This window comes from Amblyomma americanum, chromosome 1 (assembly GCF_052857255.1).
Source record: "Amblyomma americanum isolate KBUSLIRL-KWMA chromosome 1, ASM5285725v1, whole genome shotgun sequence".
Taxonomy (NCBI): Eukaryota; Metazoa; Arthropoda; class Arachnida; order Ixodida; family Ixodidae; genus Amblyomma; species Amblyomma americanum.
This window is the reverse complement of record NC_135497.1, coordinates 197,132,537-197,157,050: the sequence shown is the minus strand read 5'-3', so window position 1 is coordinate 197,157,050 and position 24,514 is coordinate 197,132,537. Positions and strand designations below refer to the sequence as shown.

At 43.3% G+C, this 24,514-nt stretch overlaps 1 protein-coding gene across 1 annotated transcript in view; it reads right to left on the bottom strand.

The window, feature by feature from the left end:
• Nucleotides 1–1,678: 1,678 nt before the first annotated feature.
• Nucleotides 1,679–24,514, bottom strand: part of LOC144114476 (uncharacterized) — a 116,471-nt gene continuing 93,635 nt past the window's right edge. The window contains exons 15-19 of the mRNA XM_077648232.1: nucleotides 21,612–21,780; nucleotides 20,852–21,032; nucleotides 12,446–12,600; nucleotides 7,536–7,721; nucleotides 1,679–2,575 (exon numbers count right to left, since the gene is read on the bottom strand). Of these exons, the coding sequence (XP_077504358.1) occupies nucleotides 2,436–2,575; nucleotides 7,536–7,721; nucleotides 12,446–12,600; nucleotides 20,852–21,032; nucleotides 21,612–21,780 (831 nt within the window). The 3' untranslated portion in view covers nucleotides 1,679–2,435. The remainder of the gene's footprint in view (nucleotides 2,576–7,535; nucleotides 7,722–12,445; nucleotides 12,601–20,851; nucleotides 21,033–21,611; nucleotides 21,781–24,514) is intronic.

Sequence of the window (24,514 nt, the reverse complement as noted above, 5' to 3'; positions counted from 1 at the left end):
GGGTCCTTCAATTTTTCATATTCTTGACTGCTGAATAAGGTGGATATTTTCTCGTGGTCCCGCCTGTCCAGAACGATTGTTGTGTTGCCCTTGTCCGCTGGGAAGATCACTATGTTGGTGTCTGTCTTGAGTTGCCTTTCATCCCTCCCCCTCCCCCACGCCTTTTGCATTACAGCTGTCTTACTTAAAGGGTAGAGACACCGCATTTTTGTGTTGCACCTCACGGTTGCAAATAATGCGTAGCGATTCTGTAAGCATGGTACACGATGTTAGAAGCACGAACACGTACTATATAATTAATAATCGTACTATTTGTACCCACCAGTTTTGGTTTCGGTTCGTAGTTGCTAGGTTTCTACACGTCAAAAACCAGGCAATGCGCTGTCACGTGGGTCTGGAAAACCGTGACGTCGAGTGGGGCACGTCGTCTGCTTCACACGCACGTGCACAATCACGGAAACGACGGAGAGACGGGAGCAGGGAAAGTCGCAAATTAATGGCGAATAGCTCCGAGTCAGAAGGCGAATTTTATTTTGGCGAGAACATTGATTATGAGGCATCTGAGGACGACATAGACGATGAAGATGACGCGTTGCAAACCCCGACAACCACTTTTATTTTTACACCGCTTGAGATAAACTTGGATGAGTTTTTTCCTGTTTAGATCTGCACCAAACCCTGCCCAATTTCCCACCGTGGGTATGTGCCATCGTATTTCAGGCAACAACAACTTTATTTTTGGCCCGCTGGTCAGATTCTGAACAAGAGGTAGGCGTCGGGCCCAACGCAGTTCGGGTTGTGCCAGCGGACGCCGAACGTGCAGGCAACGTCAACTGGTATAAACTGTGTTGAGTTATTTTGTTGCTCGTCTAAGGGATTTTTGTTCGTGTTCATCCCAGCTGCTGTGTCCGATCTGTTTGCCATATATATGTCAGTCACTGCCAGTCAAACATCGCGAAGGACAAAAAAAAAAAAAAACGAGGCCACTAACACGCGCAAACTCGCATAGTGTAGCTCGGTTTTTGCTGTTTACATAAACAATGCGTATATATTTTGTCATGAGCACCCATTGCGCCGTTTGGATGCTATTTCTCCGTTTGCATGTGTTCTCCCACGTGTATAGTGCCGTAGACTTTGCGTGATTGAGGGGTATAATTTTGCCGCTCCAGCAAGTCATTCGCACACCTCTATTCGTTTCTTTTTTGTTGATCGTGCTCTGTGAAACGCACGATCTTGCGCTTGTCGCATGCTTTGTGGCGAGCGTCTACTAATTCGAAACTCTCAAAAACCTGCGCCCGGTGCATGCACAAAGCGGTCTTTCTGAAATTTCTTTCGGCTGCGGGCACGACGGCTTGCAAGTGCAGTCTTGTGTGCTGCAATAGTAGTTGCAATATAACAATACCGATATTTATCGTAGGTGTGAATGCGGCCGCTGTCGCACCATGGACACTGTGCTCGAGTGTGTGTGCTGCGGCGAAATCTCTGCAGTAGCTGCCCACATCCTCGAGAGTGCGCAGTGCATCACAAGCAGCAACATGTTTGTGCAAGGGTGCATCAACATCTACGCACTACAACTTGCCTATCTGGCACTACTGAGGTGGCATGTTTTAATAACTGAACAAAAATGACAGGCTGTGTTTACACACCACATGCTGTTCATACGAAACTTAAGTCTGACTGAATTCAATACATCATTTTATTCACATGAAAGCAAAAATACTCTGCCCATACATCACATTCCGGTGCAGAAACTTGATGATTCCAACAAGTTGGCTTTATTAACAAAAAATAAGCATTATCACGATGCTGTACATTATACAGCAAAACATTATCACTGATCTGCAGATAGTGCAAAAAAGAATGAAGTACCATCAACTATATCAAAATAAAAAAAATTACATTAGACAAAACCAAGGAAAAAACAATGACAATAAATGCACACAAAATGCTGGTAAAACAAACGGCTATATCCTGGTTTCAATTTGCATCAAAAGAAACCTTTCGCAAAACATACACAATGCCACTGCTAGTGATAATAGTGTAAAATGCCATTTGCTAAAAATTTAGCTTTATCAAGAAGAAAAAAAAATTCCTGTCATATAGGGCAGGACTATATTATTACCATTTGTTAACACTGTTCCTCATCTCAAGAAAGTGTATAAAACAACAAGACTGAAGTACCAACAACACCACTAGAAAAACGAGATTACGTAGGTAGGATAAAGTGAAGCAAGAAATACTTGTGCAAAACTAAATGCAAATAAAATGCTGGTGAAAACATACTCTGGTTCAGTTCGCATCAATGGAAAGCTAACACATCACATACACGATGCCTTACTCGTAATAAGGGTGTGAGGCCATTTGCTAAAAAATTTATCATTGCTGCAAAGGTAAGTGCCTGCTCTTACCAGAAATCCAAAAGAGAAAAAAAAGAATCACTCTGAAACTGCAACATTTGAAAACCGTGAGTACCGGTAAGCTCGATATCGGCGCACCAGTACTGGCACAAAAAGGGCTCCAGCAGCACCAATGACCAGAGCCAAAAGGACTGTCACTACGAATGCTGCTGTTGACACTGGAAAAAAAAGCACAAACAGTGCTGTGGTCAGAGGCAAGCACATAACCAATGTATAAACCATGCAAGCAGTAGATTTGTGACATGTCTAGGGGCCTTAAATGAGACGTAAAGCAAACATTTACCCATGGAAAACTGATAGGAAAGAAAAGGAAACAAAATGTGCGAGATGTGCATGTGTTATATTACCTACTCAAAGGAATGCAGTGCAAGACCCAATTCGCCAACTATGGCAAGTGCCATGTTACAATTTTGTGTTTTTAGCACAACAAAAAGCGGTGCACGAACGGTACCTTTCTCATAACAATAAAAGATTATTGTTATCTGTTAATTTGTACATTTAACACAGAACCCTGCAGAACTTGAGTAGACGCACTTGGTACTTTTTAGAGGGCATTTGTTACAAATTTGTGACTTGACGTCTTGTTAAACCTTTATAGCACTTGGTACACAATTGCATAGGTTCCCAATTCAGAGCTTTTTGTGGGAGTATGAAACAGCTAGCATTCATTTCTTTGTTTCAGACGAATTTAGCTCCTTTTATATCTTCTTTTTTTGTCAACAGTCGACGACCGAAAATTCAGACCTGATTTTTCAGACATGCTTGATCATTCGGACTTTTTCACGGCACCGCGACATGGCCCATAAAGCCAATGTATAAGAGCGCTTGAAATTTCTGTCGCACCGGAAGTGACTGCTCGGTTTTTCGGACCTTGTTCGCACTCGCCGCCAATACCCAAACCGCCATATAACGTATTTACTCGCGTAATGAACCCACTTTTCTTCACTTTTCTTTCAGAGAATTGACATCAGTTTGAGGAAGGTTCATTGTGCAGGAAAAGTTAACAGATTTTTTTGGAAGGGTCGATATTTCATATCATACCTCCGTCTGTCATCCTCCTGTCATTAACAAACGTGCCTGTCAGACCGGTTTGTGTTTGTGCCGCTGCTGTTAAGCATCGTTCATGATCGCGATCCGGCCAGCGGGCAGCGCCAGCCATTGGCATCGAGATAACGCGAACATGCTGAACACCGGCCCTGAAGGTCAGGTGCACGTTTTTTACTCGAGGTTAAAAAAACACACAGGAGGGTGCAGGACTGCGCCTTAGCTTACAGCATACAACGTCTTGGCACTCTGCCAAGTTCGCCTAGTGCGCCGCACTCTCCCCCTTCCCCTACCGCCACCCCTCTGGCAAGAGCTCTCCTCAAACGCGGGCAGTCTCTCTAACAAATGTCAAAGCATACAGCACAAATCCCAACCTCAACAATTTGGGTCAATCATTAATGTGGCAGATCAAACAAAGAAACCCACTGTGACCAGGCATGGTTATTTCTGGTTCTTGGCTGGATTCCTCGCGGAACATTCTTATAGCCTATTCCTTCCATAGGGTGAGGTATAGCAGTCTTGGCATTCGACAGGTGGACCTTCTGTAGTTCTGCCTAGCTGTTTTAGCTTTGAAGAAAGGGCACCTGCTAGCACTTATCATTATCATCAGACTACAAGCCAAAAGTGGGTGTGTTCAATACATGGGGGGAAAAAATTATTTTGACAGCCAAGGTGGGGGGGTGCGTTCATGATACAAGTAAATATGGTAATTGTCTTTCATGAGGTCTGCCTAAACTGTTAAGACAAAAAAAAAAAATTCTGAGGAGAAATGGTGAGGGGTCTTTCATGTTCGTCCAGTTTTTTTCTTGTGTCCTTCTTCGTGCACTGTTTACATGATTGCCTATCTACTTCAAAGAACAAAATGTTCTGTATTTGTCTCAGACAGAGCAATGGCATTCCACTATTAAGTATAAGGTAGCAGATCCCCAGCCTCTACTCCATTTTTACACAGACAAAAAAAATGTTAGTACCAATACAAGGGTACAGGGGCACACCTATTTGGCATGTAGTAAGGAACTGCAGGTACTGTGGAGGAGCAAAACTAATTTCGTTGTTTCATAAAGAAAGTTTTTTTTCTTTTTAACTTGTCTCCAGTGAGCTTAGTCACCAGTTTTTATTCTGAATTTAAAGTGACACTTCAGGAAATTAAGACAATTAACAGCTACACAGATTGATCAATTACTCTTTGGCAACACTACTAGCATTTTCTGCACAACAAAATGGCTGCATGGATGATAAAACTGCAAAGAAAGTTTCTGATTTTACTGGAAGCCTGACTTCATGGCATAAAAGTATATCTAGGAACATGTAAGCCCCGTTAGTAAATGAAGAATGTGACAAACATAAATGAGGAATATGCAGTGACAACAAGTGCCCTGGAAAAAAAATATTTTCAGAACTCTTAGTGCAGTAGGGGTGCGCAAATATTCAAATTTTTAAATACGAATAGAATACGAATATGAAGAAAAAATGGCTTCGAATATCGAATCGAATATCTGTTCAGTAAAAAAAAAGTTTCAGAAAATGATAAACAAGCAAACGCTGTTGCCCTTATTATTCTTTCTTTTTTTCAAAATAGTGTAAAGTCTATGCAACTAAAATAACCAAAACTAGACTGCCTCAGTACCATATGAAGAAACATGATGTGCACAGAACTGTATACTACCTGATTAAACAGCATAACAGTATCCAAACTATAATGAGGTCATGCAAAACAAAATCCATAAATTGACAAGACTGGCAACAAAAAATAACATGATTAGTAAAACCTCATTCATTCGGAGTTCAAGGGACCGAAAGAAATGCCCGGTTCATCCGAAGGCCTCGGTTTATAAAATTAACCGTGCCCCCCTCGAAAAAAAAAAAAGAAAAAACCTGCCGAAAATGCGAAGATGCAGTAAGGCCTTATGAGGCGGCTTCATCGCGCTAACACCTGGAAGCCCGTGACGAGCCACCCGTTTTAGTGTGCTGGAAGAACACAAATGCAAGCAAGGGGCCGGGGAACACACACGGGGCGTCGGAACGGCGAGACTGTTTATAAAAAGGAAAAAGAAATAACCTGCGACTCGCCAGTCGGTGTCCGAAAGCCACGCGGAGCTGGGATTGGACTACTGACGAATGCACGGGCTGGCAGTTGCAGTTGCCACGGGGAAGCGGCGAAGCTCAGAAACCGAAACTACGCGGCCAGGCTGCTTTTTTGACCTAGTGACAAGGGCCTTCCGTTCATTGTCATGTTTGCCGTTACGCCGCCCACTAAAGAAGTGCGCTGGTTACAATGCACCATGCAATAGGTGAGATTTTTACAGGATCGCTTGGCCTTGTTGTGACAACTCGACGCGCCCCTTCAGGAGGCTCCTGCAACATTCCACGAGTAGGATTTCCCGCACAGCATAGTTTACAAAACGGGATGGCGGAGGTCACGCTCGGAGAGTTATGAAGGCGACAGGACGCATTCTTCGGATGTGGGCATTAAACATGTAAGGTATTATGGAACAATTAAAAAAAAAAAAAGGCGAGATTTCGTGTTGCGATTGTTCGATGCGGGCCGCCAGCCATCTTGATCACGGCACGTGTGATATGTGGGAAAGCCCACTTGCGGAAATTCTCACAAGGTCGAGCCTAGCGGCGTCAGAATGTGATCGGTCCGCGTGAAAAACGACGGAGAAGGAAGGAAATAAATAGGACCTCTGTATTGTTTTCCTAGAATTTTTAACTCGATCGATGAAAGGTTGGAATTTGCCCAGATATGGTGGTTTTGCCATGGTCGAATTATTCAAAGTCTGCGCAGTATACTATCGCTGGCGAGTATTCGGGAATTTTCTAATATTCGGAAATTCTCGACTACGAATATTCACACAACCCTAGCCAGCAGTCAAGCATAAAGTTGCAAGTTTTGGCATTTTCAGTGAACGCTCTTTTGTCACAGAGGAGGAGAAGTGCCCTGTACTTTCCTAAAACTGCTCACAACTCTCATGCTTCTGAAAGTGAATATATGCACTTAAAGAAATGGCAATGCCTATTAGCATGTCACACGACAGGCCACCACCCACAATTCACTCATGATCATTGCGTTGCTATCCTATAGAAAAGTGTGCATGTGCAAAAGTGCTTAAAAGTGCTTTTGTGGCACTGCAAATGCTTGAGTAAACGATGTGCACAAATTGAATGGTTCACACTGAGCACTTTTTTGCACTGTGTCACTAGGAAATGAAAGAATGAATCCTGGATATTTTTTAGCTTATTAGAGAAAACAACTCAACAGGAATATTCAAAAAAGTTCACAGCAGTTGTTTACTAGACAATTTTTCAGAATACAAAATCAAAGGCGTAAGAAAGGCACCAGCACAATATGTCTTGTTTAGAGAAGCAATGTTTACCGAGTAGAAAGTCTACAGGTTGTTTAGGTTCATGAAGTGTCACACCACAAGACAAAAAAACTAAAAGAACAAAAGGATGTCAAAAAGACCACTGATGACAGGACCATTTTCAAAGGATGCATGAAAGTTCAATTGCAGTAAAGAAAAATTTGGGACTGGAAGGCCCAGTAGAATTCCATTATAGTTGCGTATCTTATAAAATTTTACTTCGCTAGCAATGAAATCAAATTGTGCGCCTAAGGCCCTAAAGCTTTTAAGCTCGGAGAACCACCGATGCTTTTCAAAAGCTTCTCAGGAACTGCTATGTGCTGGCTTCTGTTCGTTCCTGCCTAACATGCATGCATGCAAAAGCTTAGCTCTTCAAAAACTCCCCAAATTTGATTACTAATAATCGGCCGTAGACTGAAATAATCTGCTGTAAACAATTAAATTGATTACTCCCAAAATAAAGTCGGTAAATAAATGAAAGGTTGGAGTTGAGGTATTCATAGATTTAGATGCTCGGGGAACCCAAAACCCACTCAGAGGAACTTATTGGCTACACGGAACCCAGTGCAAGAACCCCTGACCTATTATTTACTCTGCTGCAGTTGGTCGATGCTTAGCTGTGTAATTTTCGCCTGCACTACCACAGCCTCAGCTGCAGTGAGCAGCTTTGCTAAAATACGAAAACAAAGCGAAAAGTAGTAGTGTTTACCTCCACCCTTCGACGGGGATGGCTGGGGTCCTGGTGGGCTGGGAGTAGTAGGTGAAGGCGATGGCGTTGGATTGTATGTGCAGCCCACTTCATCAGTGTTGTCACCGCATTCATTTATACCATTGCAACGCCAATCCTCATGAATACAGATCTTACTGTTGTTGCAGGTGTCTGACAAGTTGCATCCTGCAGAGGCCAACAAGTGCATCATTAATAGGAACAGTGTATCAAGTCAAGACATGCAGTATGGGTGTCAATTCAAAAACAAAAATGCATTAATAATGGAACAGAATGAGTGTGACTATGAGCAAGGCATGATTATGTGACTACATGTTCCCGTAATTAAGAATTTTTTGGCTCAATATTGTCCAGAACATGCTTTTAATCAAGAAGTACAGTGAAGGGCACAAATGATTAGCAAACAGAGTTTCACATTAAAAAAAATCGACTAGTGTGAAGTACAGAAGCATGCACTTTCTTTCAAACACATTGCAGCTTTCATCACATACTAAATTATGGTGAGGCACAGTATGAGAAGTATAAAAGCATTGTAACATATGTGCCATATTGTACCATAAATAAAATTTCACTACCCGCTACAAGCAACTGGTGTTTTTGTAAAAGCGTATATGCTTCGCAATCGCACACATATCTGCCCAAATATGCAAGCTTCTAGAAGAAAACTGCAAAAGAGCTGAGGCAGTGGCATGTATGTAATGCTTGCAGGCACCCTAGATGGACAAAAGTTAACTGAACAGGTGGCACGCAGCAGACCTCGCATAAATTGCGTTAATATACTCATAAATATCCATTCTTGCTAGCACATGCTTGCCATCTCTTATGTCTCATCCCTCCCATGGAACTAGAGTAGAACCTCGTTGATACGTTCGCAGTTCATACGATTTCCTGGGTCACATACTGAAAATCGTGAGCAAGGCAGTAGTTTCGGCTAGTTGGTGAAAATTCATGGTGAAAAACAGTGCAAACTAGACAGGACAAGAGATGTGGCGTCTTCCTTCTCGTGTCCCATCTAGTTTGCGCCGTTTTTCACCACCAAAATTGTAAGCAATAAAAATGCCCTATAGTGTATTTCTTTTGGTTAATACATTCCGAGATAATACGACTTCTCGGTAAACACATCCACAATTTGGCCAAGTACTGATCGTATGACATCTTTAGCAACCATCCGAATTCGCACAAACATACGAGTGGGATGAGCCTGAGGGTGCCCGACACATCTAGAAACCCAGCGACGATCAGTTGCCAGGACAGTTTCTTCACAGTATATATGTGCGATGTGGTAAAACATCCAAAAGGAATGGCAATAAAGAGGTCCCAGCTACTGCCACTGCCAGAATGGTCATGTTGCGATATCTTTTGACCTAAGGCCAACAAAAATGTTGACAGGAGTACACAAGCACCAAAGCTGCCGTTAAAATTAGCAAATTTTCATGTTCTCGAACCAGTGTAGGAACAAATGACAGCTCTTGTGCAAACAAAATATAAAAGGCCTTCAAAGCACAAAGGCATTTATTTGCTTTATACTTCATTCTTGCATCATATTTTAAATCTTGGAGGTTTTAGATCCTACGTTATCAACAAGATTAAACTGTACATCTGACATGGTAAAGCAGCGCTGAAAAAACATACACACGAGACAGGGTACAGGACCAGTGCAAATTGACAACTAAATTTATTCATAAAATAAGGCACTATCTGAGGGGAACAGAAAACAACCAGGTGTGCACAGTCACGCATGTCACAAACTGCAGATGCAAAGGCTGAATCAACAACTTATCAAGAAAGGCTGTTTCACTGTTATACAGCTCAACAGAAGAATTGCTGATATAGTCAGGCCCATTTTTCATTATGATATACCGTATAAACGCGTGTAAGAGCCGCACCCCGTATTCCCAAGAAAAATATTTGAAAAAAAAAATAAATCCGTGTAAGGGCCGCACCCAAACTTTCCAGGAAACACGCAAGAATAGCCTTCGAAATACATGCGCACAGGAGCTTCGAGGTGCCGCCCATGGATGGCGCCAGAGGCCGCGGGTTATCTTTTCTTCTGCCGCAAGCTTCTGCTACTGTACTTCCGCTATCCGTATCGGCATCGGTATCGCCAGGTCTAGCTTTGTTCTGTTCTGGCTGTCAAAGCATGCGTTTTTTGGTGGTTGTGTTAGCGTGGTCGCTCGGCATAGTTGTTGCTCTCGTGCGCTGTCGTTCTTCACTTTTTCATGAACTGCCTCCGAGCATTGTCACTGTTGCACGATGGGCAAGCACCTCAACAGCTACACGGCGGGCTTTAAACTGAAAGTAGTGGAGTTCGCTCTCGAACACGGCAAGCGTGCCGCGGGCAGAAAATTTGACGTGGACGAGAAGTGTGTCCGACGGTGGTGCGGACAAAGGGATGCGTTGAAGAATACCAGCTCCAAAAAGTGCGCTTTCCGAGGCAAGCCATGCAAATTTCCTGAGCTAGAAGAAGAGCTGCTATGCTATTCAATGGAAGTGCGGAACAACGGTTACGCGTTGACAACGGACATGCTGGGCGTGAGGGCACAAGCCTTGGCGCGTGCTAAAAGCATACCGCACGAGGACTTCAAGGCTAGTGCCGGCTGGGTACGAAGATTTCTGAAGAGGAAGGGCCTATCATTTCGGCAAAGGACCACGCTGTGCCAGCGGCTGCCCCCCGACTACACCGACAAGGTGCTCAGCTTTCAGAAGTATGTCATCGGTCTGCGTCGTGAGCACAACTATATATTTTCGCAGATAGCAAACGCCGACCAGACCCCCGTGTGGTTCGACTGTCCTGAGAGCTGCACAGTTGAACTGAAAGGAAAGAAGAGTGTTTTCGTGCGGACAACCGGCGCGGAGCGCCAACGGTGTATCGTTATGCTGTGCGTCACCGTGGACGGGCGGAAGCTGCCCCCCTATGTCATCCTGAAAAGAAAAACGATTCCTAAAGGCGTTTTCTCCAAGGGAATTGTAGTTCGCGCCCAAGAAAAGGGCTGGATGGACGATGAGCTTGTGCTCGACTGGGTAAAAAGCGCTTGGGAGAAGCGCCCAGGCGCCATGCTGGCCCGACGATCGCTCCTCGTCTTGGACAGCTTCCGCGGTCACTTGACGGGTAGGGTTAAGGAACGCCTGCGCGGTATCCGCACAGACATGGCCGTGATACCGGGCGGACTCACCGGCATGCTGCAAACCCTGGATGTAAGCGTCAATCGGCCTTTTAAGGTTGAATTTCGAAGGCAGTATTCGGAATGGATGGCCAATGGCAATCACGACGAGACGCCGACAGGACAGCTTAATACCCCTGTCACACGGGCACTTTCGATCCTCACTGAGTCAATGCTCATCGAACTCAATGCAGATCGACGGTTGTCACACAGCCACTTTCAAGCGCAATCGAGCTCGATCCTGCTTGACTCGATGCCGATTCCTCAAGAGTGCTTGAGGTTCCAAGCACAATCGAAAACACTCTCGCTCTCATGAAGCTATAAAAATAAACACAAGTTAACAAAACCAAACCACAATTGTTGTTGTAATTGATTAAAATGTAATACAGAACATTTTTCAGGTACTATGCCTGCTTATATGCAAACATTTGAAAATAATCTCTACACCATGCTCCAAGCTTCGCCATCAGTGTAAACAAAGATGGCGTCCTCCTGCTCGTCGGCTCGGAAACTGTGGAGCGAGCGCGAGACAGCCGCTCTCATCGACTGCTGGCAGGACCGCCTAAATAAATTCCGGCGCCAGAAGAGAAACGCCGCAGTCTATGCAGAAATCGCGGAGGCGTTGCGGGCCCTCGGGTTGCATCGCACAGCAGCAGACGTGCGCCACAAAAACCTGGCGCAGATACGCAATCTACCGATTTGGCTACGGATTTGGCTGCCGTTGTCTCCGACTGCACAGTGTTGCCGGACATCGCCATGTTATGGCTGTCAGCGGAAAATTTGGCGCCACCTAACACACATGACTGAAACTTCTCAATGAGCATTGAAAATGCCCGTGTAGCACCGGATGTTTCGAGCATGCTCGAAAATCTCGATGCAGATCGATCTCAATGAGGATCGAAAGTGCCCATGTGACAGGGGTATAAGAGGGAACTGCTCGCGACTGTGCTTGGATGGATTTTGTCCGCGTGGAATTCCGTGTCGACCGACATTGTAACTCGGAGTTTCAAAGTGACCGGAATTTCAAACAGTTTAGACGGGACCGAAGACGACTTTCTGTGGGCTGAACATTTACCTGCACACAGCACCAGCTCGGAGTCTGAAGACTCCGTGAGTGATGCCTGAACGGTAAATAAATGCCGCGCATTTCAGATTGGTTTGCTTTCACTTGAAAAAATTTTTTTTTCGAAAATCGCGTGTATGGGCCGCACCCCGAAATTTGCCCCCCGAATCTGGGAAAAAAAAATGCGGCCCTTACACGCATTTATACGGTAGGTTTCCATCAGCACACTTGTGATAGTGTTTTAGTTCTTGCCCAGAATTCTGATCTCACCCAGCAGTGGCCTGCAGTCCTGGTAAGTCAGACTATGTTTAGGCAAATATTTCTGGGCTCTGGAATGATACAGCCAACAAACATTACCGTTCGTAAAGTTCATGCAGATGTCTAAAAACTGCAGTGTCCCGAGACGGCATTTCATGACTATGGGTTAAAACTTTACCATGTTACCTAAACTGAACTAAAACCTTTCACCCTATTGCAGTACGTTAGTGTGGTGCATCCTGTACCCTTTCTCGTGTTTTTTTTTTTTTGCACAACTTTACCATGTCAGATGTAATTCACCAACTAGGCCGATTACATGTTCTACTTGTACTGTACTGAAAGAGAAAAATTTACATGGTAGACAGAAGCAGGGCTGTCTGTCAGGAGGAAATGAAACTGTTATAACTTACTGTAGGTGGTGAAATTCAGCTGTAGTGCTGAGCCCTCTCCAGCCACGGTGACAAACTTCACTAAAATTGTATCAGTACGGGTGAGCAGGTTTTCACCTGTCAAATTACCCAAAACAGGACTGCGAACGCTATTTCCATTGTACACAGTCAGAGTCCTAAAAAAAGAAAATAATGTCAGCACTCATGCATTTCCTGCTACTTACAACAGCACTTGAAAATCGGTTTAAAAGAAGTTAGAATTTACAAAAGCTGCACATGCAAACATTCTGCCCCACAGAAAGCAAGGGTACAGTCCTAACAAGACTGAAAAACTACTGAATAGTGAACTTTTAGTTCTGACAGGTAACCAACAGCTTGATCATGAAGCCGTAGCATAGCAGAGACAAGGGATGACATTGTGAACAGCGCTTTTGTCTCTAGTGTCAACAGAGTTTGGCATAAAGTGCTAGCGCTTTTTGTGTCAATCCCTCGTCTCTGCTTTGCTATAGCTTTGTGAACAATTCACTAACAAGCCCACACTGTGACATAAGATAACCTCCGAGCGAGAATGCACGCACTGATAATACACACTCCAAGGCTCGTAGAAGCACATGAAGCATTCACCAAAACCTGTTATGAGCACCTTGGAAAATGAAGCTCGCACAATGTAATGCCTCTCGTAGGCCTTCTTTTGACGCGTCTCGTAGGCATTCTTATAAGTGTGGTTAATGGGCTCATCAGCTGATGCACTCCCCCTCACCTGATTCCCATGTTTCCTTCAATAGCTTGCCATCCTTACTGGCTAATGTCAGAACACTAAAGAACGACAACGATAACCTGTTTCCTTGCAAAGAAGGAAAGCAGAGCATGCATGCAGGCTTTATTTTAAAAAGGCTCTCAATAAAAGTGTGGTATTCCTGGGATGTTAAAAGGATGCTGTTTCACGAATATCCTCCAGCAAATTTTTTTTAATGCATTTTATAGAAGCTGAGTTACCTATAGTCAGAATTTATTTTCAGTGTCTTTGTGACTTTCCCTCTCCTCTTGTGTAACTTTTCGCATGCTCAAAGGTCAGTGCACCTCCGCCGGCCACATGGGCCACATTCCCTCCCCCTGGGAACACGTGGGAATTCCCAAGGGGAGGGAGGAGCTTTCTTAAACGCACAAGTGACGCTGATGACTAGCCGCAGCTATGGTAGCTATGTGACACCTGAAAGAATCTAACCAAGAGCCATCTCTGAAAATTACACAGGAGCATGCGACAGAGGAGGGTACAGGCATGAAAAGGTCGCCAGAAAGGACTTGTTAACTTTTGCATGAGATTGCGGGTTCTCTGCTGCGTGTAGAGATGGATTGAGTGAGTTTAGTACTCTCCTCACGAAGTGTTTCAGAGCCACCAGAAAATGAAATGGACAATTTGGTTCACATTTCGGACTTTTTTTTTTTCCGTAACCTTCGGGTCTTCATCCATCTTGTGGCAAAAAATTATAGTAAAATATGCAGTACAAATTTAGAAAATTACAATTTTAATGTATGGATGTCGAAAATTCTGAATGCCTAACGCTGTTGTTGATACCAAAGAATCTCTGTTTGTAAAGTTACTGAACAAGCAGACACAAATATTCTATCAACAATACAGATACAAATATTCCGTTGCAAATACAGTTGAATCCAGATTTATTGAACCCGGATATTTTGTATCATTGGCTATACTGAACACACAGATTATCACCTAAAAAAATCTGTAAAAGTATAGGAAAGTCACGCAGTACTTGAATTCGAATTTTGCCAGTTAATCAATATATCGAACTGCGTGCTGTGCCACTGCAAGTGCTTTTCGATCCCTTTTTGCTTGTGGAGACAGGCGGTTGTGCAGCTTTAGGCACCTGCTTCCAGCGCTAGCGCTGTGAAACCGTGCGACAAGTTGAATGTGGGGGTGTGCTTGAGGGTGGCCTTCGGACTCTTTTGCTAGTTTTCGACACCACATTAGTGCCATGTTGTGAAGCCAATCTAACTAAAGCCTAGTGGCGGTCCTCGCCTGGTGTGCTTTGCTGCCGAAAGCATTGCGGAAATAAGTAGCTTGAATTTGACGAGAATATATTACTAATGGTGTACTCGTAACAGCATTAGACATCTTATAATAGGCAGTGGCTAGATTCAAGGCAGTGAAAAGTTCCACTGAACTGGCCACTGTAGCTTCGATGTGAAGCAGGATAGGCGTAGCAACGCCTGGTGACCGGTGCGCTGCCAGCACGTCTGAGGGTGGCACACCACTGCAAGAGCTGTGTCATGAGCATGGGTGCAATGTATTCTGGCTTCTAGGTTACAGATAAGCTTATCCAGTGCCATTCTTTACATACAGAATTATCTAACTTTTTCAGGATCCCCTTCGAGTTCAAGATAACTTCTCACCCAGGAGCCCCGTGGTACAACTTGAACCTAGAAGTTCATCATAGAGAAAAAAAAAAGAAAAAGGCTTTTACTGAGTTGCTAAAAGGGCTTGTACTAAAGAGAGATGGGAGGCATGCCATGAGGCTAACATCACTTGCATGTCTGCGCGCAAAAGTGCCAAAGTTACTTTTCATCTTCACACTCTTCCTAGCATTCTTTCTATGAACACCAAAGAGTCCTGGTGTGTTAATCCTAACAATATTGGTATCATTAACTTATTAGAAGCTAATGGCCTCACCATCTCTAATGCAGAATGTCCAACAATATTAGACTCCACCTTCTGCAGCAATTTTGCTTAGTGTACCAACACTACTTTCCCTCAAACGCACATTTACTTCACTTCACTTTATTCAACTTAAAGACCCCATTCAGGGGGTATCACATAAGGGGTGGGTTAATATATTCATCGACAAGTAGAAGCCATTGCCTTGAAATATAATTGTTTACAGCATCTGAATACACAGACAGGTGTGTGATGGCAGCGATATCAATGGGGAGGGCATTCCTGTCCACAACAGTTCGGGGGAAAAAGGGAGCCTGAAAAAGTTGCAATACGGGACACAGGGCAAGCTATCTGAAACGGATGGGCAGTGCGGGGAGATATGCAGTTCGGATGAGTAATGTAGAGTGGTTGATTTAGAGAGATATGGAAAAACTTGTGTGGCAGAGACTGGCGATGCGGTAGCGAGCTGCGAGGCTTTCAAGATCGGAATTCGTCTTCAGAGCTGAAACGCTGGTGGTATATGAACATGCAGAGTGAACGAAACAAATGGCACGGTTTTGAACTGATCTGAGTGCATTTGTTAGGTATGCATGGTGCGGGTGCTAAATGGGGCTGGCGTACTTAAGTTTGGGTCTGATGAAGGTTTTACAAGCGAGAAGCTTCACGTGTTGCGGCACATGATGAAGATGATGTTTCGTGAACCCTAGAGATCTGTTAGCAGATATGACTGTGGTAATGTGTGTTTGCCAAGAAAGATAGCTGCAGAGGGTGACACCAAGATACCTAAACGATTGGTTGCTTTCTATAAACGAGTTAGCAACTGCATTGGGAAAAATAGGGGGTTGTGTTGACAATAAAAGGAGATGAGTTTGCATTTGTTAGCATTTGGCGCCATTAGCCAGAAGTCACACCATTTATGAACGCTGTTAAGGTCATTTTGAAGGGCCATTAGATCCGAAATGTTAGTAACAGTGCAATAGATTATGCAGTCATTGGCAAAGATACATATTTTATATGACACATGTGAAGCTAGATCATTAATATATATTAGAAACAAGAGTGGGCCAACCAAAGATCCCTGAGGGACGCCAGATTTAGCAGGGAGAGCACTTGAACAGTGGTTGTTAATAGAAACGAACTGAAAGCAGTTAGCTAGAAATTCTTTGATCCATTCCAGAATATTAGGGTGTAAATTTAAAAGGGCGAGTTTCAGTATTAGTTATCTAACTACGGATTTTGTAACTATCAAGCCGTGTGGTATTGAAAATGTAACTGGCTCGCATAAATCATGCTCTAGCCCTGGTACTGATTTAACTCTATTTCCTAAAGGTTCCACAACTTCCTATTTAACGCTTCTTTCTAAGATTTTTTTAACAGTCCCTCGACACCAGTGCCCTGCCTGCAGACTGGACACTCGAGAAAGTGGTCCCAATCCATAAAACGGGTAACGAAAATTCACCTCTCAACAACCAGTCCATATCTTTAACAAGCATTCTGTATAAAGTATTATAGCACATATTGTACACAGGCATGGCGAATTCCCTGGAACCAGATTCATTTTTACTAACACAGAGCATGGCTTCCGTAAGTGTGGCTATCTTGTGAAACTCAGTTAGCATCATTCATACATAAACTTCACGGAACCCTTGTATACCACTAACTTCCTGACAGCATTTTTCTTGATTTTGCAAATGCCTTTGAAAAAGTACCCCATAAACTCCTTCTTTAGCCAAGGAAACTAAATCACCACTTGAATCTTTTTTCCTGGCTCGAACATTTTCACTGCAACTGTTCTCAGTAGGAAGTAGTGTTACTAACAGTTACGAACTAAGTCCCATGAACTCTGGCATGCCCAGGGATCTGTATTAGGCACTCTTTTGTTTAGTATTTATATTAATGACCTCCACAGCTTTGTATCCTCCAATACACACTTATTTACCGATGACTGCATAATTTCTAATGGAATTAATGACACTAATGATGCTAATGCTCTACATAATGATTTCACTTCTATTTCTGAATGCGCTTGAGCCCGTGCAAAGTAACTTAGTCTTATCCTCCTGAACTAAAACCATACTGTGTCACCTGCATGAAAAACAGGCCTAACCTACCACGCTCTAGCTTTTGTCTAAAATTTTCTTAACTATATTTCATATCTTTTACAATTGTCCCAATCATCATATGTCCTCTGTATTTCATCTCATTCTGGCTAGATCACACTCACAAACTCTGCTTAACTTCCCGCCACACAAAAGCTTGATATCTGTCTTTCATTCCCAGCACTATTGCAGAGTGGAACCGCCGTCCCAGATTGACTGCAAGCACTAAGACAACCAGCATATAGTTTAGCTAACACTGTAGACTAAGGCTCACAACAGATGCGTTGAGAACTTTTGTCCATCACCTGTTTGTACTGACTAGTGCATACAATTCTATACTTACATTAGAGAGAACTGTATAACCAGGAACATTGACGCCTGTATTTTTGTATCTTCATTTTGTTCACTTTTATAATTTTATTTGTAACCACTCCCCTTTGAAATGCCTCTGGCCTTGAAGGAATAAAATAAATATGAAGCCACCATATTATGACGGCAATGACTACATGGCTGTTAGTACCCTTTTGGCCATGTGTACCACAGCAACAACCCTGTGGTTTTGAGTCCACTTAGTGAGGGAGCAAAAATACATTGGAATCTAAAGAACATGACACTTCAAGAAGTTGCCAGTTCAAGCACCTGGTGCCTTGTATGACTATTTGGAAATGCCCAAAGGCACAAATTTTTTTTTGCTTATCCGAGCCCGGGAAGGTGTTTGCACACTTTAAAATGTATGCATTATAAATGGACCATTTTTGATGGTACATTTAAAAAGTAAGAAACAAATTTTATAAGTAAAATATATTTTTACTGCTTATTAGAAAAGAAATAGTGGCGCTACCGCCAAAACATGATTTGAAACAATTTTCAAATCATGTTTCCTCCTTTTCTGGACGTGGCTGCCCATCAAGCTGCCATATTTGAAACGGGTAATTATAATCTGAAGAAACTGAATTCTAGCTACCACCCAACTGCCTCAAGGGAAGCCCTTACCTGTGGTAATCTCAAAAGATCATATTCAAAATGCTTTACGTACACTTTTACTTTGTGGATGCTGCCGGTAGCCATGATTCTGAGGCTTGCCCATTTATTTGCAGTGCAGGTTTTCTCAACAAAACAATCTTCTCAGCCAGCTTTCCCATGTGTCAGAAACACCAAAGCATGTACCAGCATATAGAGCCGGGAAAATTTTAAAGCTAATCAGTTATGCATTATAAGCGTAATACAGTAAAGCCTAGTTACGTTCCTAGGTGCTGCATTTTCCTGGCTGCTTCATTCTTGTGGGCAAGTCCCACTGTAGCTTCCATAATTTCCATGCAATGCATACTGTGCTGTAAAAGCAACTATGGAAGCCCTCCTTGCATGACATATCGCGAATTCCACTCCATACCTCTCCATGCAATATATGCCAAAAGAAACTTTAAATTTAGGCACAGCTTGGCCTGGCTTGAATCAGTATCAACTATGGCAAGCACTACAGAGGCTGCATGCAACTCGAGGCATGTTTAGCGTGCGTACACAGCTACAGCACACCAACCATAACAAAACCCTCTTGTGCCCATCAAAGCTTAACCTTCCAGCACGCTCCGACTTCGCCAATGAATCAAGTGCTTACAGGCGGCGTGAATTCTTTTGCGGCTGTTGACTCCATCGCTGCAGAAAGGCAAGCGGATACAACGAAAAGCACGAGGATGAAACAATGCTGCGAACAGCAATGCGCAGGAAGTGCTGTGCAAGATTCTGTTGTGCGGGCTGTCCCCATGGGCTTTTATTCCTGTTGTCTGCTTTTTCCTAGTCCCCCTACGGCTTAAAAGACAGAGTTTCTAGATTTTATTAACTGAGAATTGTGTAGGATAAGAGCAGCTGCAGCGAGAACAGTGCAAGGTTGTATGCACGCTGCAGCTTCGTGTGCTCCATATGCACTTCAAGTCAAGTCATCTTTATTTCAACATTGCAATGATGTTAGGGGTGCAGCCAAAAAGCCTATCAAAGGCTTGCCGACGGGCTGCGCCCCCTCATCTCTCCCACTGCTCTCCCGTCTCTTGACAAGTGCTCTGGCGGCTGTACAGCCATTGCAGCATCTTTAAGGCATGCAGAACAATCGCCCAAGAGTGTTGATCAAGAGTGACATTCACGAGAGCCATAAAGATTTGCGAACTCTAGAGAAGTATGTTGCACTTGCAGAAAATGAAAAAAAAAAAAAAAGTGGCAGAAAACAACACGCGACTTTCACGCACAAAGATTGAAATAAACTTCCATTCAGTTCCCTCCTACCGCTTTGCTTTTCAATGCGTTTGGCTGCTACATTTCCCGGATGATAAAATTTTTTTTTTCCTCGCAGTCCCAAGAAAAATTTGACGGGAGGGGGGGGGAATTGGCTGTTAATGCAGGGAATGCTACTTGTCAAAGGGATGCTACTTGTTTTTTTCCTGAAATGAGGCACAAAAGCAGCCACGTACATTAAAAACCTCAAAATTTGAAATCGGTTTATTTCAAATCCCAGTATATTCAAAATCTCGCCCCGCGGCAGTGGCTCAGTGGTTATGGCACTCAGCTGCTGACCCTAAAGACATGGGTTTGAGCCCAGCCACAGTGGTCGCATTTCGGTGGAAGCGAAATGCTAGAGGCCCGGGTACTGTGAGATGTCAGTGCACACTAAAGAACCCCAGGTGGTCGAAATTTCCGGAGCCCTTCACTACGGCATCCCTCATAGCCCGAGCCTCTTTGGGAAGTTAAATACCCATAAATCATAAACCATCAAAGTACCATTTCAAAATTTTCAACGCCTAATTCAGATTTTAGATGTGGCCTCGAAGACTCTATGCAAACAAACGTTATGCCAATTCAGTGCCGCTGCTCACCTCAAAATAACTTGAATATAGTAACAGCGGTCCCAAAATTTACTGTGCAAGTTTTACCGGAGCATTCCTGCAGTGGCGCGGTAATGTGCAGAAAATGGCACAGTGCACAGCTTTGTTTAAATTCAGACCTAAAACGAAGCACAGTACTCTAGGCAGCACATGCTTTATTGAACTTTTAAATGCTAAATTTAGGCCAACCTTTGCCGGTGAGGAGGAACAATGTCTGCCGATCACTGCATTATATCTAAGGGTACGCATGGACGTGTCATTTGCAGACGTTTTCTGACCAAATTCCTGGCAACCGAAAGTGACAAACTTTCTCATTTTACTTCCTTTTAATTCATAAAAATCAATGGGCTGCTAAACATGAATATTTATAGCTGTCTGATGAGACGAAGTTCTTCCCCTGGGGATGTTTCTGTCGCCATGACTGCACTGTAATGGGTCACACTATGTACATCCCCTCTCTAGGCTTGTCTTTCTTAGAAAACCCGATGTTTTCATCACTGCCAAAGACAATTTTGGCACACTCTGGCACCATGTCAGTCATTTTTACCAGGAGATGGTGTAACAATTTTTGCTTGGCCGAGAATGGTGCAGTTGGGCACTAGAGTGGAAGTGCTGAAAAAAGGTCAAACCACCAAAACTTCTTTTTCTGCACGTGCACTGAACTGAGTCTTCGACCACCTAGCCCATATTATTGGAATACAATGAGCAACTGAAGTGTGCAAGTTGTCAGCTTGATTTTCACCCCGCTCAAAATTCAAAAGACGTAAGAAAGCCTCTTATTTACCCTGAACCCTTTGCAGACTTGTGCAGGTGAGACACATTGAACAATATTGCTACTGACATCTTCTTAGTTTCAAAGTTAGGAACATAGATAGACCACACAAAGGTCTTGCTCTCATTGATGAGGGCTGGAAATGATGGTGTCTCCACTTGGCCAGTCTCTTTGTTGACAACCTGGGCGCTGTCTGTTTAGGCAAACAGGCAATGAAAGTAAAGATAAATCACATCACGACAATGCCCAAGAGGTGCTTCCATAGCAAGTGCAGTCAGACTTTTTTTTCTGAAGGTTTCATCATTCCCCCACTTGCCCCATTCAATGACTTACTCACAAAAGCAATATTTGAGCCATAAAACTAAAAAAATGACAAAATAATGCCAGCCCTGAGGGCAGACATTTGTCCATTATGTTTGCACTCAATGCTCTGTGATCACTAAACAAATCTGGCTAACGAGGACAACACCAAATCCAGGAGTAAATTCATGACATGAATTTTTATTGCACCACTATATATAAAAATAAGCTAGCAGACAAACTTGTAAGCAGTTCTAGAGCTGACATCCTACTCTGTGGGATCCTTGAAGCAAACATACTGCATGAGCAACGCATATGAGGCATGCACAAATTCAAAAAACTTCTAAAAAATCGTAAGCCTTAACCAATCACATGAACTTAGTAAAATTGAAACTAAAATGCATAGCTGGACTATCATCACAGCTGAATAAGGAACATCTAACGAATGAAAAAAAAAAATTATGACACTAACCCAGTGGTGTGAGAAGTGCATTAAATCCGTATCCACTTGAGTAACCTGGATGAATAGGAGCTGCAAACTGTGCATACATCTTTGGCTCCTCAACGAGAATGTCAGCAGGAAGAGTGGACCCATTCAAGGGCACAGACTGATTTCCACTCATGAGGTTCAATGCATGACCCTGTTGGTAAGAAATAAATTCGCCGTTCACGCACACGCCTTTTGATCTCCTGTAAAATAAAGTTGTAAGCAGAAAAACAACAAACCTTTCTCCTTAAAACATCAAATACTCAGCACATACAGTAAAAGCTTGTTTAGGTTTTACAGGGTGCTTGGCAAGACCAATATTTCACTTTGAATAAACAAGATTCCACCGTATACGAAATTAAATATATATATATATATATGATCAAATGTATTGATGCAGATGAAACGTGACAGCATTCTTCTTTCACTTACCAATCTGTTACAATTCTAATTACATCGCTTTTCACTCACCAATCTATTTCAATTCAGATTCCTCATTAGCTCCCACAAGCCTCATTTTTCGGGAGGCTGTCTATACTATACGCAGAAGTGCTGTTGTCCAAGAAATTTGTCCCTCCCTTTAGCGGTTCCTTTTTACTCTCCCTATTTTGTCATCTCCGGCTGTTTGTTAACTCCGGCTGTGATAAAATGCGCAAAATGTGTCGCACTGATTGATCATGGTGAGTCCTCAGACCACTCCTGGTGAAGTGGTGCAGTGGCTAAGCGATGCATCATTGCAACCGGCAAGTGGCAAGGGGATGCTGTGCAATAACTACATTTAGATAGTGCCCAAGTGCACGGCACTCCAGGGCCCAGGCCCATTAGCAACTGGCAACTAGAAAAACGATTTCAAGAGTGCACTTTGGAGACATTTTCATGTACCTAGTTAATTAGCACAAGCCTGACCTGAGCAGAGCGCAGGCACCGAAATCCTACCAACCACTTGAAAAGTAAGGACCTAGCAATGAAACGACATGTTGGCAAGGGGGTTATTTCAGACCCTGGCACTGGTTACCGCCTTATAAAGTCCTTTCATAAAAGCGACAGCAGAGCCCTACGAAGTGCACATGGTAGCTGGTGAGCGAAGACAGCAGCGGAAGCATGAGCGCCGTGCTCGGCCGGCCGATTTTTCACTCAAGTATGGGCATTTCTAGTCTGTCTCGTTTAGACTACGTGCCTGACAAACATTTATCATTATTGCTACAGGGAAGTGCAGTGCGGAACAACCAATGCGATGCGCATTGGTAGGACCAGCTGTACGCAAAATAGTGCGGTAATTAAGCGCATTTTGTACAACACTGCATGATATTCACGCAGAGCGCACTAATATATAAAAGCGCACTTAAATGATGCAAGCAAACCCGCCTTTCATCTCTCTCTCTCGACTCGGACACGACAGCCCTTGAGCAAGCGCAGCACGTTACGATCTCCAGTTGGAATGCGGCTGTACTCTAGCGGCCAAGGTGCTGGCATGCCCTTGCGAGCAGTCTCTTGACAGAAGCTAGCTACCTGAATACAATCTGCTGCACTGGAATAAGCTATAAATAAATGCACGCCTAGAACTTCTTAGAGTACTTGCAGCGGCATGCCATCTGGGCCTTTAAGAGCTCGATCGGTCATGATTTCAGTACAATTCGATCGTTAGGGAGCATATGAGACCTTCGCCGAAGCCTTTTCTTATGACACTAATTCCCCTCTTCCCATCTACAACAGCGCTTCTAAATTTCCTATGGATGCAATAATACTGACTATGATGGTTTGTTGAACATAATAGACCGCTTAAAACTGTCCTCTTCCTGTGGCCCAGACAATATTAGTAGCAAAGTGCTAAAAAGCACAAAGACATATTCCGGGATCGCATTATCCAAGTTATTTGAACAGTCGCTTCTGCTTGGGATGTTGCCTGACGACTGGAAGATTGGCAGCGTTGTTCCACTTCATAAATCTGGTGACAAACACGTTGCGACTAACTATCGCCCAATGTCTTTAACTTCTATATCATGCAAAATCATGGAACACGTCATCTTCTCTCACTCAGCAACCTTTCTAGAATCGACGTCATTCTTCTCTTCCTGTCAGCATGGTTTTAGGAAACATCTCTCATGCGAAACTCAGTTAGTTGCGTTTACAAACGAGATTCATTTACTTGATGAGGGGTTTAAAATTGATTGCGTATATTTGGATTTTCGGCGTGCTTTTGATAAAGTGTCCCACAGATTTCCTTATTCTTTATAAATTGAGTAAACTAAATATTGACCAGTATGTACTAGCCTGGATTGAATGCTTTTTTACAAACCGCTCCCAGTTCGTGCGAGCTTATGGTTACATGTTGTTGTCACTCCCTGTAACCTCAGGTGTCCCACAGGGGTCCGTGCTCGGCCCTCTAATTTCTCATCTAAATTAACGATCTACCAAACAATCTTAAACCTTCAGTCAGACTTTTTGCTGATGATTATGTCGTCCACCAGGCAATAAGAACTACTAATGATATAGCTGTACTTCAAGGTGATCTTAATGTTATTTCCGATTGGTACTCGGCATGGAATATGACACTTAACACGGCAAAATGTAAACTAATGCGTTTTTCACGCCGCAGAATTATATGCCCTCCCTCTAACTGCTTCAATCATGCTCCACTAGCATCAGTAAGATCTTATAAGTATCTCGGCGTTATTTTTACATCGAACCTGACCTGGAATGAACACATTATTTCTATTATCGCAAATGCTAACCGCATGCTAGGCTATATTAAACGCAACTTTTCTATGGCACCATCATCTGTGAAACTAATTCTTCATAAAACACTTGCTCACTTTAAACTTGAATACACCTCATCAGTATGGGACCCACATACCGGCGGATTAACCAATGCCCTTAAAGTAGTCCAA